Here is a 16,854-nt window from a genome sequence, read left to right as displayed (position 1 = left end):
TAAGTAAGCAAGTAATTCACAGCAAAAGAGTCACTAAGAACTAGTATCCAGTAGCTATTTGGCCTGGTGTCTTATCTTGTCCACCATTTAGTTGGAGGTCACATCTTGGGGAAAAAAGGAAGAGAGGGAGGGAGGGAGGAAGGAAGGAAGGAAGGAAGAAAGGAAGGAAGGAAGACAGATACACACTTTCATAGATTCTAACATTGCTGATTTTGAATCTCTGCTACTGAGAGATGATATTAACCCCAGACAAATAAAAGAGATCGTCTAACACCCAATTCTTTTCTTCATCATACTTCTAAAGCATGCTGAATGTTGTCTTTGTGCCTTCCTGGATGTGAGACGCTGCTGCTGGAACTGATGCTTGACGTGCTTGTTTCGCAGATCTGCTCTCCCAACAGCGTATCTTCGGGCAACAACGTCTCCACCCACAGTCGACAAACGCCATCCTGACATGAAGTAAGGAGCACATTGCAAACAGATCCCCTGAGGAGAAGAAGCACAAAGAAAGACTATGTTGGATCACAATCCATGGAGGACCACAATCCTTTGGAACTCGGTCGTTAGGTCCCCTTTTTTTGAGGTCAGCTGTAATTTTGAATGGTCACTAAGTGACTCAACTTAAGTAGAAGCCTTTGGCTACTGATAACAATGCACACAAGGAAACAATTCTAAGTTTGGGGCCTCTGATGCTCTCTGAGCTTGGCTGTTTTCTTGCAGACTCTTCATTACCCAACTAGGTAACATCATCAGTGCTAGAAGTGCGTGGGTGTGCTCTCTGCTTATATACAAGTGTCTAGTCCTGTCAGAGTTGGTGGGAGTATTCTAAGTGATTCCTTTATTAGGTTGTTGTTTAGCGTTTGATTGTTGATCTGAGCTGGTAGTTCCTTGATTGATTTACTAATTGCTTTATCTAAGAGTAAACTTGATCAAACAGTAAACACCAGGGACCAAATCCCACTCCCTCTAGCACTGATGAAGTTACCTAGTTGGGTCATGAAACGTCTACGAGAAAACAACCCAGCTCAGAGAGCACCAAGGACCCCACAGTCACCCTCTTTTTCCTCCTCCTCCTCCTCCTCCTCCCAAACCCCACTTCCTTCTAGCACCGATGATGTTACCTAGTTGGGTGATGAAGCATCTTCAAGAAAACCACCAAGCTCAGAGAGCACCAAGGACCCCACAGTCATCGTCGTCGTCGTCCTCCTCCTCCTTCTCCCAAACCCCTTTCCCTTCTAGCTCTGATGATGTTACCTAGTCATGAAACGTCTGCAAGAGAACAGCCAAGCTTGGAGAGCAGCAAGGACCCCACTGTTCAACCCTGAGCTACCGATATTCTCTTTCATCAATTCTAACTTTCTCTTTTGTGGGCTTGTCAGCTTAAAGAAGTTATCCACTTTGAACGTCGCCTGGTTAGAGGGAGGACCAAAATCAAACGAATACAACCAACACAAAGATGCCTACGCTGTCGGATTTAAACGGTTCTTTTTTGGGTGGGTGGGTGGGTGATGGAGACCATCATTTTCTTCCAGAATTATCCTAACCTGGGCATAAACTTGCTAGTGTGTCGCCACGAAAATCCTGTCACTGCCCGGGGATGTGAAAGGTAGACAAATGCAAAATGGGTGGAGGCAGATATTTTTTTGGTGTCATCTCCCTCTTGGGGACGGAGAGAGGATTTCCAGCCCATCATGGGATACCAGATTTTTAACAGGCAGTCATCCTGAATGAAAGAAAATAGAGGAAAGGTCATTTGCATTTCAAAGTCTTCGCAAAATGGATTAAAGCAACACTGCAAGAGGCAGAAGAATGAAGTCTACCCTTCTTTAGTCAGCCTCTCCATTCGTCCCAAAGAAACTGCTAATTGTCAAGTTTCCGAAGTATGGGCTTTCCAAGTGACTCTGAGGCATTGTTTACCTTAAAAGTACTTTATTAGCCTAATACGCCGGCAAATGCTTGCTCGAAGGAAGCTGGAATCTGAGATCTCCACCCCTTGCACAATATATTAAAACACAATTCTCCACCTTTCTAATTTTGTCATTAATCATATTCTCCAATTAATTTAAAGAATCAGTTTCCCTTCCCTTAGAAGAACCGCCAAAGCCTTATCTTCTTTAGAGAGACCAATGGCCTTGAAAGTGCATTCCTACTCTTCCCTCCACCCAACTTTAAACTAAAGCAATCCACAAGTCTTAAAGCAATACACAAGTTTAACATATGAAATAGCTACTTAATTACTGTTTTAATTAATTTATTGTATTCGGGCACAATTGTTTAATTTGTTTTTAACTTTTGTATGTTGTATTTTTGGTACTTATTGCCCTGTACACCGCCCTGAGTCCTTCGGGAGAAGGGCGGTATACAAATTAAATTAAATAAATAAATAAATTAAAGAAATACTTCTTCATCTCTTGTCAAGCAATAACATTCGATGTTGGCAGCGTTGACACTAATATTGTAGGACATGTCAAACACAAGGCCCGGGGGCCAGATCCGGCCCGCAAAGTGGTTTCATGCGGCCCGCAAAGCCATCCTGGAAACAGTGAGGGAACGGCCCCCACTGCCTTGGTCCCGGCCCAGAGACCCTCCTCCTGCCAGAGACCCCCAGATCTGTCCCACTCCTGCCCAGGGCCCCCATAGGCACCCTTGATGCCAACGATGTAGAGCTGGCCACGCCCACCCAGTAGGCCATATGCACTCTAGCCACACCCACCCAGTAGGCCATGCCCACCCTGGCCACACCCACCCGGCCCCCTGAGGGCAACCGCAATGCTGATGCGGCCCTCAATGAAATTGAGTTTGACACCCCTTTTGTAGGAGAAAAGGGAATGGGAAGAACAAGGGAAGAACAAGAGAAACCCGGTGGGGTTATTTCTGCTGCGTAGCAGGTCTTACTTACGGGGAAGCATTTTTAGATGGACCAAATATATCATTGTTTTCTGCCTGTCTGCTCTGCTTGAGTCCTACTTAGTGACAGCAAATATTTCCTTCAGAGAGACCTGTCCCATATCTAGCTCTTTGGCTTTTCCAAGGGTGCAGGTCATTGCCATTGTAGCCAAACCTATAAAGCCCCTGAAGGCAGGACAAGAAGCAACGGATAGAAACTAACCAAGGTGAGAAGCAACCTAGAGCTAAGGAGAAATTTACTGGCAGTGAGAACAATTAATCAGTGGAACGGCTTGCCTCCAGAAGTTGTGAATGCTCTGACACTGGAGGTTTTGGACAACCACTTGTCTGAAATGGTATAGGGTTTCCTGCCTAAGCAGGGGGTTGGACTAGAAGACCTCCACGGTGCCTTCCAACTCTGTTATGCTGTATTCTTTTTTTTTTTAATCCCATTTATATCCCGCCCTTCTCTGAAGACTCAGGGTGGCTTACAAGCTTAGCAGTAGCCTTCATTCTATGTATATGCCTGCTTATTAGGGCTTTCACACACACCCCAAGCGGCGTTATTACAAAGTCAGCTTAATTGCCCCCAACAATCTGGGTCCTCATTTTACCAACCTCGGAAGGATGGAAGGCTGAGTCAACCTTGAGCCTGGTGGGACTCAAACCTGCACTAATTGCAGGCAGCTGGTGTTACTTAAGGAGGCATTAGCCCACTGCTCCACCAAGGCTATTCTGTCCACCTTGCTGCCTCCTTCTCCTCCTCTCCTTCCTTTCACCCTCAGCTTCAGAATAGTTTTGTCCAAGAATGTAGGCCATTTTTTGTCTGTGTTTTTCAAGTTAGAAGCAGGCTACGGTGTGAGACGAGTGCTTTTGGTTTGCTGAAGCTTTTAAAAAAAACCATTTCAACCTTGATGGTCCTTGAACAGTTCCTTCAAACCTGGCCCCACCCTTGTTGAGACTTGCCATGCTGGTGCAGCTCCTGAGTTAGCAAAACCTTATGCTCCCCAACCGTAAACCATTATGGGCAAATGGCAATGTTGTAAAAAGAATCTCTAGCTAAAAAAGCAGACTCCCCAAACACAACGAATGTGAAAAGGGAAGTGCTTGCCTTCAAGGATAACCTGATTCATCAAATGTGACTGGCAGATGGGGAGCGATCAGCCAGTGAGCTCTCCGTACTCAGGAAACGGATGTTATCTCTGGTTGAAAATAACAGATATGAAGAAACCGCATCTAGACAGATACCAATCGAGGGAGCCACAAAGGATCTGCCACCAATGGCTTCTCAGGGTTTGATTCTCAACTGAACCATCTGGGAGGCCAAATTTAGGAATTTGGCTGATGATTGTTTGACAGCATGCAAATTTGCGTTAGAAGTTCCCCATTCTCTTACAAAAAAAGCAGCTTCCTCTTCAAGGCAGAAGATCAACCGTTTTGGTTTCATTAGTGATCGTGTGTATTTCACCAGCGAGTGTTATCCAGGCTCTTGGTCACTTTCTTTTACACTTATACCGACATTATTTATCTGCTAAGCTAAGTGCCGCAACCTCTGAGGGACAGTCAGAGGAAGCGACACACCGTCGCTGATTCGAAACAGGAATGAATTAAAAACTTCTACCTTTCCAGCTGTTGCAAAATATTCGCCATCCGGGGACCACTCCATCAAGTAGACAGAAACTGCTGTCCTAAAGAACAATCAAAGAAGGCAATTCTCAACTTTGAAGGCCATCGTGGTTTTAAATAGCTATTGCTATAAACATCACAAAGCTTTGCAATGTCAAGGTAGGTTATCCATGTCAAGGCTGCAGTCATGGACACCCTCGAAATCTTGTTATCCACCCAGAATTAATTGCTGCCCGACACGATGCATTTTTAAAAACTAATTCTATCATCAAAGCTGAATATATAGCCTAAATCTTTTTGGGTGGCTTGGCAGACTACTCAAACAGTGCCTTGTTACTTTAGCAATTTTGATACCTCTTCAGTTCAAAACAGTATTGAGAGATTTGGGCTGTTGCTATCAATGGTGCAGATGGACGGGTTGAGAATGTTGTATGAAGCTATGTCCAACTGTGCTTTATTTTTTTATTTTTTATTTTTGAAAAGTTTTAAAATACATTTTATCTTTAACAATCCCCCCCTCTCCCTCCCCTACCTATCCCTCCCTACCCCTCCCCCCCTTCCCCCCTTCCCCCCCCCGACTTCCCAGAGCTAAGTACAGGGTATAAAAACAAAGAACAATCATAAGCATCCATATGCCACCAACAATAAATTCTTAAATCTATCACTCTCTAGCTCAAATAAGACAACTACAAACAATACTAACATTTCATATAGAAAAGAAAAGAAAAGAGAAAAGAAAATAGAAAGGAAGACTTATTCAAATGCTAAATGAAACTTTTTAGTCCCATATTTGTTCTGGATATATTCAATCCATTTTTTCCACTCCATAATATATCGTTCTTGCGAATAATCTTTCAAATAGGCCGAAATCTTTGCCATCTCTGCCAGGTCAGAAACCTTTAAAGTCCATTCTTCTATGGTCGGCAGTTCCTCCTTCTTTCAATATTGACCTATTAAAAGTCTTGCTGCTGTAATTAGATTCAACATCAATTTAGTGTCCACAACCGTAGCATCTGTAATTATACCCAACAAAAAAAGTTGCGGAGAAAACTTTATCCTTCGCTTGAAGATCTTCTGCATATTCCACCAAATTTTTATCCAAAAAGCCTTGACCTTTTTACAAGTCCACCAAATATGAAAATATGTTGCATCTTCACCACCACACCTCCAGCATTTTGGCTGATAATTCGGATACATACTTGCAAGCTTTTTAGGATCTAAATGCCATCTATAAAACATTTTATAAAAGTTCTCTCTTAAGTTTTCAGCTTGTGTAAATTTTACGTTCCTCACCCAGATCTTTTCCCACGTGTCCATTGTAATAACTTCTTGGATATTCTGGGCCCATTTTATCATACAATCTTTAACAAGTTCTGTTTCTGAGTCAATTTCAATCAATGCAAGATATATCCGTTTGATATGTGCTGGACCCAACTGTGCTTTATTTAACTAACTAAGATTAAATACACAATTGGGGGTCAGAAAAATCTTCATAGTTTGGCAGAATGAAAAGGAGCACCATTGACTTCCTTCTTTATCAAGTGCCTTCTCTTCCCTCTTAAAAAGCAAACCGGTTGATATAGTGTCCCAAGTAGCTAGACATAGCTTGTCCTTCCTCCTTTTTTTCCTAAATCAGTCTCTCTTAAAATCTATTGCTCCCAACTCTTTGGTGAGATGGTTGGGGTTCCCCACAAATTATAACAGGACCGGAAATAACAATAGCACTTAGACTCATATACCGCTCCATAGTGCTTTACAGCACTCTCTGAACAGTTTAGAGCAGGGGTAGGCAACCTCGGATCTTTTATGACTCATGGACTTCAACTATGCTGACTCAGGAGTTCTGGGAGTTGAAGTCCATGAGTCATAAAAGAGCCGAGGTTGCCTACCCCTGGTTTAGAGAGTCAGCATATTGCCCACAACAATCTGGGTCTTCATTTTACTGATCTTGGAAGGATGGAAGACTGAGTCAACCTCGAGTTAGTCAGGATCGAACTCCTGACAGTGGGCAGAGTTAGCCTGCAATACTGCATTCTAACCACTGTGCCACCACGGCTCATGGATATAGTTCCTGTAGCTTGTTTTTAAGCTTTGGCTTTCTGAAACAGCCGAGAAAACTCTTTGTAATTTGAAACGCACTGGGAAAAAAACACCCTATCTATGTTTTTTGCTAGTGGACTTTCTAGCAGCAAATCTGGAATCCCATCTGGATGACTAGATCGCCAGTAAGCTAAAGAGACAAATGTTTCCTGAAGTTAGTCACTGTTTTTTCTTTTCTGTCTTTGATTACCTGCACTGCCAGATGCATTTCCAGTCATTTAGAACAGGATGGTTTTTATCATCTTTGACCCCGAGGTCAGGATTATCTTCTCCTTCCTCATCTTCTTCTTCCAACACATCCTTAGCAGGAGGGGCCCACAGTTGTAAATTATCCGTTGCGGTGAGCAAGCGATTCCCTGAGAGTAAAGGAAGTTTTAAAGGACACAGAACAGAATGATCTAATATGTCTCAGCTTCTACAACAGCCTGCTTATCTGGTATAGCTTGGGATAATATGTGAGGAAAAAAATATACCGGGGAAAAATCAATACATTTCGGTAGAGAAAATAATTCTACTAACAGAAGGAGCGGTTTGGTTCTCATAGTTTGCAATATTACTACTACATTCCTATTGGCAGCTCTGAAGCACTTTAAAGTGGAAAGCTGGTGACATCACCGTTGCCCAGGGGGGCTCCTTTTATGTCCCCGTTTAGCTACCCACTGAAGTGGTACCCATCTATCTACTCAGTCATTCGCTTTCATACTGCAGGGTTGGCAGGAGCTGGAGTGAGTGACAGGAGCTCATGCAGTCCCACAGCAGCAACCGTGTCTCAAAGGCGAGCTTGCCAATGGTCAGGCCACCTTGTGAGCCTCCCCACTCATTGTTTGCAATGAAAATCAGCAACACGGTAAGTTTGTCTATGAAATTTTCTGCTTCCTCCAAGCCAGCCCCCATCTGAATATTTGAAGTGTGGTTTGCGCATTACCAGAAGTGGAAGAAGTCTCCCCAAAGAGGAAATGACTCTTGATGTTTCAAACATAAAGGTAAAGGTTATCCTGCACATGTGTGCTAGTCGTTTCCAACTCTAGCGGCTGGTGCTCATCTCCGTTTCAAAGCCGAAGAGCCAGCGCTTGTCCGAGGACGTCTCCGTGGTCATGTGGCTGGCATGACTAGACGCCAAAGGCGCATGGAACGCTGTTACCTTCCCACCGTAGTGGTCCCTATTTTTCTACTTGCATTTTTACATGCTTTCGAACTGCTAGGTTGGCAGAAGCTGGGATGAGTAACAGGCACTCACTCTGCTATGTGGCACTCGGGATTCGACCCGCCAAACTGCCGACCTTCTGATCGACAAGCTCAGCATCCTAACCCACTGAGCCACTGCGTCCCATTTCAAACATGGTCTCACTCAAAATAGCTTGTGCATGTAAGCTTTTACGCTCACAATTCCTGGCTCATATTAAGAGTTCTCTATATGGCAAATAATACCCTAAAAATAATTTGAGGCTACTAAATGTTATTAGTGTAAAATCACTTCATCAACAGAACAAGATGGATAGATAGTTTATTAATGGATTAGACTTACAGTTGTATCAAGTACAAAAACAGATACACAGTGGAGACCTGAATGAGCTTTTTACTCTATGGCCTTCTGCACTATGGAAATCAAAAGACTTCCCCTAAAAGGTGACACCCTAGCTTCTTGTACCTCTACACACCTTGGGATGCGACCACATTCACACCGTCTTACCTTGAGGATCCCATGCCAAGTTGAAGGTCATGGAACTAAGGAAAAATTGTCCAGTTTTCTGCCATTGACACTTGAGTTGCTGCGGGACAATGGCAAAAATTAATTATCGAGGACCACAAATGATGTCATTCTTTTTTTGATTATCTTTGGTGGACAAAATTAAGCAGTCACACTCTTGGCCAAGAGAACGCTTTAGTGCCAATAATGAATGCCAACCACATCTGCAAATTAAGCACCTTCAGAAGTGGAACACAATCACAGCTCTGAGATAAAAAGAACAAGCCGAAAAAATCTGCCTACACTCCTGCTGTTCTCCATGAATAGCTAATTCTTAGTACATCAAGAAAAAGGCGGAGAAAATTAGCTCGATGCCCCATTGCTTAATTAGGAGGAGTGAAATTAAAGATTTGCATAAAAAAGTCATGGAGGGGGGAGAGAGAGAGAGACATTCCTGGGCACAAAAAGATGGTTACAAAAATATTGTCTTAAGGACAAACAAAGCTCATTGTAGAGAAGTTACTTAGCGTAAAGAATCCCTACATATAATTGATTCTGGTTGCAAATTTTATTATATCCTGGTTTTGTAGGGTGCTGGGATTACAATGAAAAAAAACCCCTACCCATTTATCTACCTATTCAATGCCCAGCATCTTTTGATAGAGTTGCAAAGACCCATTGAATAAAATCCCGTAGGCTGTGTTGCCATTCAGGGTTACCCACTTTAATGTAAATTGACCCATGGCAGGACATAGTCAAGGACAATTCTCTAAGGTCCTAACAATATGGAGAAATATTTAACACTCATCTTAGATCAGATGGATAAGTTTCACAAACATTCTAGATCTGGAACAGTAGCCGGAGGGAAATTCTAACACATTCTTACTCCAGACTTCCCATGTCTTGTAGTCCTTTTATTACAGCCAACTTCAGCGTGGCAGCTGACACTCCACCTATGTCGTAAAGGAGCTTTCACATCTCATGCGCTGAAGTTTAACTTGCATAAGACATTATGGCCAAAGTCTCAAGGGAGTGAAAGTCCAGTGCATCTCCTAGAGGTTGTAAAATCCACGTAATGTAGGTATGGGGCAATCCTTGCTTAAACAATGGCAATTGGGATGGGGATGTCCATTGTTCAGCAACACAGTTATAAAATACTGTGTCACCCAGACTGTGCCACTTAGTGACAGCATTGTTGTTGCCGTTGTTAAGTGAATCCTGCACTTTTGTTAAGCGCAAGGTTACTTGGTCAGTTTTTGCAACCTCCTGCCAGCTTCCTCATTGCTTATTGGAAGCTGGCAATGAAGGCTGCAAAGTGGCAATCCAGTGATTACAGGATGCTGTGATGCACTTCAGGTTGGCTGCCAAGCGCCCTGATCATGGTCACAGGAACACTGTGACAGCTGTAGTCAGAAGACCAGTTGCCAGCATTTTGTAGTTTCAAATAGTCATTGAGCGAGTGGTCATTAAATAAGAACTACCTGTAGTGACTCTTTACTCTACCTCTTCCCACCTGTTTTTCCTTGTACTTCTCAACTTTGCTTCCAAACCAGCATGTGAGAATGGTTTTAGATTTTAGACAAGGTCCTAGTTGGAAAGAAAATGTCTGGGAATTTGGAGAAAAATTCAGAGGCAGCTCAGCTAAAGAAATGCACTTGGGTGTGTGTGTGTGTGTGTCTTTAAAGCATTATTTTGCAGCCCAAATGAGTTGAGCATCTGAGTTTGGCTGCGAAGCATGTCTTTCTATTCTCACGAATGACATTGCAAAAGAAAGACTCTATGAGCAACGGAAGGTTAAAAAGACAACGCAAACCACATAATACTTACACAATTTCTCTTATGAGAATTTACTCCAAGGGGCTCAAAAATACACACAGTGTTTCCATAAGAGGCAGCAATCTGAGCAGAGAGAGACAGAGAGAGAGAAGAAGCAAAAAGTGAATCTACATTTAAATGCACAATACAACAGGAGCCGTTGGAAACAAGGCAGCATCCACAGACTCAAAATATTTTTTTCCAACAACACCTTACAACCAGTGGTGGGATTCAGCCGGTTTCCACCACTTTGGCAGAAACGGTAGCTAATTTTTTCGTTGCCCGGGCCCAGAAAGGACTTCTGGAAGTGACATCCACACCAGAGAACCAGTTGCTCACATATTTGAATCCCACCGCTGCTTACAACCAAAGGGCGAGTCAACCAGAAATGAGTTATCTTCCTTTTAACGAGAATGCAACTCCCATTGCAAGCTTCCATCTTGGTATTTAAGAACAGAGCTCCTTTTTAATAGCACAACACTCCAAGACTTTAAATCTCTTACCCGGCCTTGTTGGGAACATTCCACACAGCTGACCTGGATGTTTCCATGCTTAGCACCAGGAATAATTTGCACGCATTCAAAGTCATTGGCCAAGATGACAATATCACATCCAGAGCCGTAAGCCTAGAAGAAATAATCCAAGGAAGAGGGAAGGGAAATTCTTGTCTCTATTGGCTTGAAAAGGAACTAGTGGCATGTATATTTAATTTAGTCCCTTGTAAGGCTCTCAAGTTTAAAATTTTATTCGTTTATAATACGAAATACAAAAATACAAAAGAAAATAAGGAAGGGAAAAGGGAAGGGAAAAGTCTAGGACAAAGGGGGAAAAAAAGATGCCCGACTCCTTTTGGTGCAGCAGAATAAGCTAATAGCATCAAACCTCAACTTTTTACTTTTACATATTAATATAAACCAGCCATTTCTGTAACAACAAACCAATCGAATCGGTAAAAGCTCCAAATCAAAGCTTCATTTCTTTCCACCTCGAGTGCAAAGTCTTTAGAAGCGATTTCCGAGTAGAAACAAAATTAAGAGTGTTCTTTTATTTAATCAGATTATTCAATTTAGCCATCTCTGCTAACTGCATCAACTTTTGCAGCCGTTCATCCATTGTGGGTGTTAAAGCGTCCTTCCATTTTTCTGCTCTCAAGTAATGGCTGCACCAAGAATGCTGCTGTTTAAAATACACCTCCTGGGTTCGTAAAACATAACTTGTGTGTGTGTGTGTGTGTGTGTGTTTTGTACTAATGCAACCTCTGCTAAGACTGTTTTGTAGAATAGGAACAGAAACCTCTAACTCTACTTCCAAAGGTGTTTTTCAGAAGGCAAGCAACCAAACTTTCTTCTTGTTTTTTTCTCCTTGAAAACCTTTAGAAATGAAACGTTTTCAAGGAAAAAGCAAGCCGAGAAAATCCAGTTGCCTTTTGAAAAGCACCTGTGGGAAAAAACCATGATCTGGATGATTGAGAATCTCCATAGACTCTAACTCTACTTAAACTGACTCAACACCTCTGCCTGTTCTATGGCCCCTTTTCAGTCAAAGGGGGTGCTATTCTTTTGGGGGAACCAGCAAAATAAATCAGCAAAGATTAAGCCCCAAGGGTTTTTTTCCCCCCTGTTCAATCATATCTGATTCTTTGAGACCACCTGGACAATCTCTGCATTTTTCTGCTTAAGGTTTTTCAGAAGTGGTTGGCCATTGCCTCCTTCCTAGGGCTGAGAGAAAGTGACTGGCTCAAGGTAAGCCAGATGCCTTTGTGCCCAAGATGGGACTAGAACTCACAGTCTCCTGGTTTCTAGCTTGATGCCTTAACCCAGGGGTCTCAAACTGCCGACCCCGCAGGCCGGATGCGTCATGCGGAAGCCACGCCCACCCCATTGCCAGCAATGGCAAAACAGTCCCGATACGTTACGTGATGTCACGAGTTTGACGTGTCTGCCTTAACCAATATACCAAGCTGATTTCCTAGGTCCAATTTACCCAAATGCTTTTAAGACAGAATCAGTCATCATAAAGACTGATTTATGTTATTCTGATAAAATATTTTTGTGCAGGGTCTATAAAGGCAGGCATCTTTGTCCACAGAAGAGTCTTTAGACTACGATACCCACAATCCTTTGCTATTAGCCACGTTGACAGGCATTGAAATCAAAACATCTGGACTATGCAACTGTTTGCCTAACCTTGAACTGCAACAATGTCATTTCACTGGTCGAAAACATTCTGCTTCTGGTGACATTTTTCTTGTCTGCCTATTCTGAGTTATTATCAGCATGGACCTTATCTGCAGTGATATTGTAAGGAGAGAGTCTGGTTACATCAAAGTCATGCTACAGAACCAGTAGGGGGAGGGAAAAAAAAGATATTTGCTAACGCTGGCTAAGCTTCTAACCATTAACGATGAATCAAAACAAATAATAATCTTCTGGACTTTAATGCTGTAAAAAGTAAGTTAGAAAAGCAATACTTGTTGATTGCTTAGGATGAGACCAAATCACCCAAAAGGCAACCAGGTTTGGGAATTTTAGCCTTCAATACATTGATCAAGCATGTGGGTGCATGTCTTGTATGCAAAGCTAATTTTTTTAAAAAAAATCGTGAAACATCCCGTTCCTTCCTCATGTTCTGTTTAAGTCTTATGCATTTTAATAGTGAAACTACTAATATGTGTTTGAGAAATGTTCTGGGGGCGGAGGTGGGAAGGTGGGGGGGGGGGTAGAAAGGAAAAGAAGCTTTAAGGGTATTTGCGAAAAACAGAAGCAGTGCGGAAAGTCAAGTTGTGTTTCTGCAACAGTAGGCAGCTTCTGCAGACCAAACGGCTTTGCAGAAGCATGAAGTACAAAGCCTCGTACCACCCACACAGGTTTTGTGCCAGTTTTAGTTGCTCGGCTACCTACAGTCGAAAATGGGATGGAACTTGCAAGCTGCCAGAAGCAGGAGAATGACTTGCAAGATCCTCAGAGGCAGGGAAAAATGGTATTTTGCAAAAAACCTTTTTAAAAAGTTCACGTCCGTCCACCCCTAACAGCACTGAGCAATAGCAGTAACACTTATATACTGCTTTGTAGTGCTTTACAGATCTCTCTAAGCAGTTTAGAATGTCCACATATTGCCCCCCAACAATCTGGATCCTCATTTTATTGACCTCGGAAAGGATGGAAGGCTGAGTCAACCTTGAGCTGGTGGGAATCGAACTCCTGGCTGTGGGCAGAGTTATGCTGCAATACTGCATTCTAACCATTGTGCCACAGGAAGGAGGGAAGGAAGGAGGGAGGGACGGAGGGAAGGAAGGAAGGCAGGTAGGTGGGAAAGAGAGAGAGAGAGAAAGAGAGAGAGTGAGAGAGAGAGAGAGAGAGAGAGAGAAAGAAAGAAAGAAAGGAAGGAAGGAAAGAAGAAAAAGAAAGAAAGAAAGAAAGAAAGAAAGAAAGAAAGAAAGAAAGAAAGAAAGAAAGAAAGAAAGAAAGAAATAGCACTTAGATTTATATACCGCTTCTGGCTGTGGGCAGAGTTGCCGTTCTGCATTCTAACCATTGTGCCACAGGAGGGAAGGAAGGAAGGAAGGAAGGAAGGAAGGAAGGAAGGAAGGAGGGAGGGAGGGAGGGAGAGAGAGAGAGAGAGAGAGAGAGAAAGAAGGAAGGAAGGAAAGAAAGAAAGAAAGAAAGAAAGAAAGAAAGAAAGAAAGAAAGAACACCTAAGGGGGTGGGGGTGGGGAAAGCCCAATTCGTTTTAACAGCCACGTGGTTCACTTAACGACTGGGGCGATTTGCTTAATGACTGCAGCCAGAAGCTGTAAAAATCAGGTGCAACTCACTTAATGACTGCCTCACCTAGCAATGGAAGTTCTGGGTCCTGATTATGGCCGTTGAGCTGAGGACTCTTTATGCTGAAATTCTTGACTGGAGTTGAAATTCTGGGGATTTTGTGAGCACATTCAGTTTTCCGTGGGTGGCATTAGAGAAGTGGTTTACCATTTATTTTCCTGGATGATGATGGTGGTGGTGGTGGTGGTGGTGGTGGTGATGATGATGATGATGATGATGATAATAATAATAATAATAATAATAATAATAATAATAATAATAATAATAATAATAATAATATGATAATATGATAATGTTGGAAGGAAGGTCATCTAGCCCAACCCCCTGCTCGGGCAGGAAACCCTATACCATTTCAGACAAATGGCTGTCCAGTCTCTTCTTAAAAACTTCCAGTGTTGGAGCATTTACCACTTCTGGAGGCAGGTTGTTCCACCGGTTAATTGTTCTCACTGTCAGGAAGTTTCTCCTTAGTTCTAGGTTGCTTCTCTGCTTGATTAGTTTCCATCCATTGCTTCTTGTCCTGCCTTCAGGGGCTTTGGAGAATAGATTGATTCCCCCTCTTCTATGGGGCAGCCCCTGAGATATTGGAACGCTGCTATCATGTCTCCCCTAGTCCTTCTTTTCTCTAGACTGGCCATCCCCAATTCCAGCAACCGTTCTTCATATATTTTAGCCTCCAGTCCCCTAATCATCTTTGTTGCTCTGACTTTGTTTTTTCTGACTGCACAGAACAACATGCAACCGTCCCAGCTGGTTCTCCATCTATATATTATCTAGGTTTAGCCTTTCAAGATTAACTAACATTGGCTTTCCACCACCAGCTTCTATGACCTTGCTTTCCGTAAAGTAACGTTGTCTTTGAATTGGACTGGGCTCCCAGTGACTCACACCTGTGCAGTTTTCCTGGCCACAGTATAGAAATGATTTGTTCTCTGCTGGGAAGTTTCAATTCCCCAGTCTAAACTGCATCACTGATTGCTATAAATAAATACGAGGCCCCAAGGACACCAGGTCTTAAATAATACAGACACCAGATCCTCTCCTCGTCCAGACACAAGTAAGGCTGCTTCAGATGTATCTCAGGTGCCAAACCCACCAACTGATCAGAATCCAAAGTATGGCTGCTATTGTTTTCAATGGTAACGATATTTTCTTTCTTTCTCTCATTGTTATGATTATCGTGGATGGTGTATGCTGCTCTTTGTAAACAATCCCAGAGAGACTTGTAGGACTCAATGCAGAGAACAGAGGGTCACAAATGTTATGCAACCAACCAAATTGGAAAGCTGATCAACCACAATTGGAAGCAAATATAATTGCAAGTGATCCCTGGCTGCCTTCAAACTGGAAGCAGTTGAGAAAATCACAGGCGCCACTCCACAAAGCAGGACACTGACTTGGTAGCTCACGTACACCTAGACCAGGGGTAGGCAACCTCGGCTCTTTTATGACTCATGGACTTCAACTCCCAGAATTCCTGAGCCAGCCATGCTGGCTCAGGAATTCTGGGAGTTGAAGTCCATGAGTCATAAAAGAGCCGAGGTTGCCTACCCCTGACCTAGACCAAGGTGAATGGTCCAATTGGTGTCTATTTCTGTCCCTGCCCCCCATCATCTCTTGGCCCACAAAAGAATGATAGGTGAGAATTGCTGGGGTGGAATGGATATCTACCACCAGATATGAGAAAAGTACAAAGAAGAGGAATCTAGAAGATAAGGAGATGAAAGCTTACAAGAAAACAAGAAAGCTTACAAGAAACAAGAAAATAAAACAAGAAAATAAAACAAGAAAAGAAACAACCCCCCCCCACACACAAAATTGAGTGGGCTGTATTCCGATAAGAGTTTATTTTGACTTCGAGATATGGTTTGTTTTGGCTTATTGTAGCCATTACGATCTTTAAACCTACAGCAGCAAACTTAGACCAGTGCCTTTTAACTGGAAGAAAAGAATAAAATTCCAGGAAACCAGTGTTGTGTAGTGGAAGAGAATTGTTGCGTAATGGAAGACAACGTAGATTCTCGGACTCAAGTTAAGACTGCGATGGAAGAAGACAAATATACTTTGATAACACTCCAGCGCTTTAAACTTTAAAACTATGTCTACCAATAAAGGAGAATATTTGTAGCTCAGGGTTGAACTTGGTTGTTTTTTTTGCAGACATTTCATTACCCAAACTAGGCAACCTCACCAGTGCTCTGATGATGTTACCTAGTTTAGGTAATGAAACCTCTGCAAGAAAGCAACCAAGTTCAGAGGGCACCAAGGACCTCTCAAACTATGCCTGCCGGTAAAACCTTGCTTGAATGGACCATTTAGTGCAAAACAAGACTGTTAAACCCAAAGTATCTGTAAAATCTCAAATATGAGCCCATGCCTCGCCTCTTCTGAACAGACATCCAGTAATTCTGGAGAGTTAAATGGGGCTGAAAACCAGATTCAGATTTAGTCTCTTGTACACGAAGTCCATTAACCTGAGATCCATTGAGCCAAAGAATTTGAGGGTCATTGAGTCCATTCCCTCTTCTTTAAACTTTGTTCTTTTTAAATATTCCGCACTGCAACCAGGAAGTTTGAGGAGGAAGAGGTCAGTCCTGATGAGTGAGGTGGGTCGCTTTCAGAAGAATGCTTCAATAGTATCCAATTCCTCCTCCCAATACTCGGTCTCATGAGACATTTTGGAGAACTCAAAAAGCGTACGCGAAGGTTTGTGACCTTGAGTTAATTTAATAGGAGTTAAACTATTGGCTTCACTTCTCTTAAGGTCTTTGCAGTGCTCTTTTGTTGCCATGGATTTAATTATTCAGCTATCCTAGGATTTGTGCCCCGACTAGTTTTTAAAGGACTTGGGCGACTTGGCTGACTTCTGAAGTTCATGAGCAATTTTCATGCAAGTTAGGCTGTACCGCAGGACCC

General features: G+C 42.7%; 1 protein-coding gene across 3 annotated transcripts in view; it reads right to left on the bottom strand.

Moving 5' to 3' along the window:
- DMXL2 (Dmx like 2) overlaps positions 1-16,854 on the bottom strand; it is a 66,000-nt gene that overhangs the window by 46,200 nt on the left and 2,946 nt on the right. For all 3 annotated transcript variants that reach the window (XM_083371003.1, XM_083371004.1, XM_083371005.1), the window contains exons 2-8: positions 10,618-10,740; positions 10,127-10,198; positions 8,303-8,381; positions 6,803-6,968; positions 4,508-4,574; positions 1,545-1,723; positions 297-486 (exon numbers count right to left, since the gene is read on the bottom strand). In XM_083371003.1, the coding sequence (XP_083227129.1) occupies positions 297-486; positions 1,545-1,723; positions 4,508-4,574; positions 6,803-6,968; positions 8,303-8,381; positions 10,127-10,198; positions 10,618-10,740 (876 nt within the window). The remainder of the gene's footprint in view (positions 1-296; positions 487-1,544; positions 1,724-4,507; positions 4,575-6,802; positions 6,969-8,302; positions 8,382-10,126; positions 10,199-10,617; positions 10,741-16,854) is intronic.

The sequence above is a fragment of the Vipera ursinii genome (assembly GCF_947247035.1).
Source record: "Vipera ursinii genome assembly, chromosome: 11".
NCBI lineage: Eukaryota > Metazoa > Chordata > Lepidosauria > Squamata > Viperidae > Vipera > Vipera ursinii.
This window is presented reverse-complemented; position numbering and strand designations above follow the sequence as displayed.